General features: G+C 50.9%; 1 protein-coding gene across 1 annotated transcript in view; it reads right to left on the bottom strand.

Annotated features, from left to right (window-relative positions):
• The window catches only part of PHOX2B (paired like homeobox 2B), a 3151-nt gene extending 641 nt beyond the window's left edge, over nt 1–2510 (bottom strand). Inside the window, exons 1-3 of the mRNA XM_044913104.1 lie at nt 2270–2510; nt 1236–1423; nt 7–255 (exon numbers count right to left, since the gene is read on the bottom strand). Of these exons, the coding sequence (XP_044769039.1) occupies nt 7–255; nt 1236–1423; nt 2270–2510 (678 nt within the window). The remainder of the gene's footprint in view (nt 1–6; nt 256–1235; nt 1424–2269) is intronic.
• Nucleotides 2511–4694: the final 2184 nt, after the last annotated feature.

Here is a 4694-nt window from a genome sequence, read left to right as displayed (position 1 = left end):
CCCCGCAGCCCCCGGGGCTCCTGCCGGGCTGGGCCCGCCGCCGCCGCCGCCGCTCGCCCCGCAGCTGGGAGTGGGGTTGGGGTTGGGGCCGGGGCCCCCAGTGCTGTCCGGGTCGGTACTCTTGGCCTCTTTGCTCTCGTCGTCCCGGGACGAGTCGGACTTCTTTCCCGAAGAGCCGTTCTTGGCCGCGGCCGCGGCGGCCGCGGCCGCGCGCTCCTGCTTGCGGAACTTGGCGCGGCGGTTCTGGAACCACACCTGGCCGGAGAGGAGAGGCGAGGCGGTGAAGCAGGGAAAGAAAGAAGGAAAGGGAAAGGCAAAGCGTGGATTAGGACGGGCCACGTTCCGTTTCGGCTTGTTTTAAAACCCCGCCACCAAGTCTGCCCCCTCCCTTGTTGCCCTTGCGTCTTCGCAGAAACTTTCTTAGGGTCACCGGAGCAAGCCAGCGAAATGGTTGCTTGCAGGAGAAGTTAAAAGACCCCAGGTCCCAGAAAGGCCCTAAAATGGAAGACTTTATTTTGGCGGGCCTTTGCTCAGTCTATTTCTGGAACCACCCCACCCTCGCGGTACCCGCTAGGCCACAGGTCTAAGGTTAAAGGCTAATTGGTAGAAGGAGGAGGGGGGTCTTTGGGTTTGATGCTCGCCGCGCATCCTGGCCCTTGGGCCTGATACAGCGTACAATGGGGCTCACCTGGAGAGGCGCCTTGGCCAGCTCGTGAGTGCACCTGTTTCCCTAAAAGGTTAGAGTTAGCCGCGTTTCATGACCTCCATGGAGTCATAACCCCTTTGCAAATGCGTTCCAAGTCATAGTTACAGGGAAAATGCACCCACACTCAAGGCTCCAAGTTAAAAGAACTTGAGTTAGGAGGCAGAAAAACAAAAACAAAAAGCCCACGTCTAATACGGGGGCAAAGTCTGCACTCCTCCCACAAGGCACTTTCTGTCCTGCAAAAGCCTAGCTCATTCACGTCCCAAGACCCCGAAAGTCTCCGCAGGGCTACGTGGGGCGGGAAAGGCTTCGCACCTGTGCACATAGAAACAAGAGCGCGCACCCTAACGCTTCCTCGTGCGCACAGCCCCTCCGAACTTGGCCTCTATGCTCAGCCCTGGGTCCCGGGCCCTTCTTGTCTTTGAGAGGCCCGGGTATTCGGAACCTTCAGGAGCACCGCCCGGTCCCCGCCACCGTACCCTACCGGGCCCGGTGCGGCGACGCGGGGTCGGTTTGTGGGCGCGCGTACCTGGACTCGCGCTTCGGTGAGGTCGATCTTCAGGGCCAGCTCCTCCCGGGTATAGATGTCAGGGTAGTGCGTCTCTGCGAAGACCCTCTCCAGCTCTTTGAGCTGCGCACTAGTGAAAGTGGTGCGGATGCGCCGCTGCTTGCGCTTCTCGTTGAGGCCGCCGTGGTCGGTGAAGAGTTTGTAAGGAACTGGGGGACCACAGAGGGGACAGCGTGTGAGCAAAACTGTCTGGAGCGCGCGCGCCGCGGAGCCGGAATGTGGGGACTCCAAGGTCAGGTAGCACTGGAGCGGCCACCGACGCCCGCGCGGGCGACTGGCTGCGAGCAGCTGCCGAGAAAAACCGAGCAAATTCGTTATATACCGAAACCGGCGAACTTCGGGCTGTGGCGGGGTCCCTCTTGCCACAGGCGCCTTTGGGTGGGTGGAAATAGCGCAGTGGGGACGGCCGAGGGCCGGGACACGGAATAATGCTTTGATAAGGAAAAACGAGAGAGGAAAAAAGTCCAAAAACATCAGTCGGAATATCAGGGAACCAGGGAAGAAGTTACCCAACACTCCCACTGTTGGAACTTTTCAATTCTCAGAAGTTGACCCTGCCCAAAAGTTGGGGGGAAAGTGCTGCAAAAAAAATAATAAATTAAAGAAATAATCATAAAAATGACCAGCCAAAGAGGTGTGAGCCGCTGTCGGTTCTTAAAAAAAGAGAGAGAGACACTGCCAGTAATGAGCTTTACTCTTTGTTATTTAATTATTTTCTAAGCTTTACGTCTCATCGCAAAGTAAATAAATTATGCCTATCATTTTGGCAGCTTAAGATAATTTTGTTGGCGGTTCGGGTGTGACTAGGATAGTGTAACCCTGTAAGTGAATTACCCCTCCCTGCAATCGCTTCTAACGTGATAAATTCTTTCATTTGTGTAAGCAAATTTCGTTTGGTAAATACTAAACACATTTCCATTTTCAAATGCAATCAAGGCTTCCTATATACGAGCGGAAAGGCGGCTTCCTCGGCTGAGAAAGCTGGCGGTCCTTACCTGCGGCGTACGGACTGCTCTGGTGGTCCCTGAGGGTGCCGAGGCTGCAGGATCCCGGCGTGAGGGACGGGCAGCCGGACGTGGCCCCAAAAGTGGTCCTTATCGGGTTATACTGGAAGCCACTGGCCTGGCTGCAGGAACTGAAGTCAGCATAGGCTGAAGCCAGGCTCGAGGTGTCCATCCCAGCCATACAGGACTCGTAGGCAGAGGAATTGAGGTAAGAATATTCCATTTTATACATTGAAAAGGCTCTGGATGGCTCAGCCAAGTGGAAAAATGAAATAAAAGATGGGTATGGAGAAGGTGGCTGGAGGGGGGAGATGTGCACAGCTCAACGCCTGCCTCCAAACTGGCCTCCTTACTACCAGCAGAGCCTAGTTTTATGAAAAAGCCTCCTATGAGATGCCTTGTCTGAGGTCTCTAGAGCATATAGTCCTCATAATAAACTTGGCTCTTTCCACTTGGACAATAGCAAAGCGGTTGGTCTTATTGCTGGCGCTTTTTACATGACAATAACTCATCCGTCTATTGGGCTGGCACTGGGGAACTGAGCTGTCCAACCTCCCTATCATTGATTCCTGCATCTCTAATTAGAATTTAATACCACACCATTACGCACTGAGCCCCTGATCCTCCCTTCTAACCAGCTCCCTGCCCTTTAATTCAATCACACTACTTGGAAATAATGAAAGTTGGGTGACGATTCTCCCTGATCCAATTTCCCCGAGCTTTTAAGCCTTTTTAACTGATCATATACCTTAGGCATAAATTGAGATAGTGTGTGTGTTTCCCCCTTCTTCGTCCTCTTTTTTTTCCCCCTCGGTTAGGGAGAAGAAACCTTGATGTCATAGAAAACCTGTTTTGTAAGAGCGTTACACGCTCAATTTAACAACAAGCCTACCCCCTGAAGTGCATGAAATGTTATAAAGGACTGGGACATTGACAAGACTCAGGCGCCCTGTAACGTAGAGTAAGTGGGCCAAGGGGGTTTATGTGAAGGATAAGCGGATTTCTTTAAAATACACCTGGTAGAGGGGGTTAAAAAAAAAAAGAGAGAGCATCTTATAAATTGCATTTCTTGTCGCAGCTTAACATGCTTTTCTAGAGACTCCGCTTACACAGCTGTTTAAAAAATAAAGCAACATCTGAGTAAAGCTCTTGAATGTGAAACATCTGGATTGTCTCTACCGATGACTTCTTTGCGGTCTGCTCTGTGTCTTTCTGCATTAGCTTGGGGTTTGCATTTTGTTGGTTTGGAGGTTCTGTGCGGTTGTTGATTTTAATTACACCACGACTGGCAAGTGGGCACGAAATGTCCCTAAATGTGTCTCCTCTTCCATCCCTCCCGGGCACTCTCCTCTTTTATCACCTACACTTTTGCAGGTGCCCTCAATCTACCAGAGACCAGGGGCTTCGCAAAGAGGATTGCTGTCTGCTTCCCTTTTAGGTGTGTTGACTGTAGTGAGCGAAATCTTTGCTCTCAAAATGCCCAGGCTCCAGGTCGAACACTTTCCTCCTCCAACTCCTCAGACTCTTGGGTGCTGGCAGCAAGGTACAGACAAAGAAGCGAATGGTGATTTGTGGACCTCAGTGACCCCATGATTTAAGCGGAGGGTAATTTTCATTTGGTTCGTTAGGCTCTAGCAGAATAAGGAAAAGTATTTCATTAAATCTTTTCTCTCGGTAGGCAAGAGGAGGAATGCTTAGTTCAATCGCCGGGTGGTGTAAACAAACCCTGGATATTTTATATGAATTAAATGTGTAGATAATTAGTTTTATTGCATTCATTACCCCCTTTATGTGCTCTGTAACAAGTCAGTAATTAAAGTAACAAACTCATAAAGTCTTTATAGGGGCATTTAGGCGTTCAGTGTTTGCCAAACTAAGTGGTTTAATTCGATGCTAGTGCTGGGGAGTGGATGGGCGCCCGCTCTCCACTGCCCCCGTGTTTTATTGAGCACTAAACTGCAGCGGACGCTGTAATGGATTAAACAGGGACGGAGGCCCCCCAGCCTTGTGCTTCTCTGCTGGGTGAGTTTCAGGCTGATTTCAGGTGATGGCGCATCCTCTGGACGTTCCCAAGACCTAATGTCAGGAGTGCAGGCAGCAGGACCCGTGGAGCAGCTTGGTGATAGTTTTATGGGGAGGGCTGATAGTTTTATTGCAGTTGTATGTTGTACAATGCGTATTTGATAAAGAAGGGCCCTTGGTGACCAGTGTGCACTTTTTTGTGCATGGGGGTGAAATGAAAATAAATGTGTACAAGGTTGTACTCCGGCGAGAAACAAATTGCAACGCTCTAAATGGTTTTTCTTTATGGTCACCAGACAAGAGGAGAAAAGAGATGCAAACATCCGTCTTCGGTCCCCTAAACCTAAAGGCCAGCAAAGACGGATGGGAATCCAAGTGTTATTACAGTGGGGAT

Source organism: Neomonachus schauinslandi, chromosome 2 (assembly GCF_002201575.2).
Source record: "Neomonachus schauinslandi chromosome 2, ASM220157v2, whole genome shotgun sequence".
In the NCBI taxonomy this organism is placed as follows: Eukaryota; Metazoa; Chordata; class Mammalia; order Carnivora; family Phocidae; genus Neomonachus; species Neomonachus schauinslandi.
Note: the sequence above shows the minus strand (reverse complement) of the source record. Positions and strands in the feature narration are given on the sequence as shown.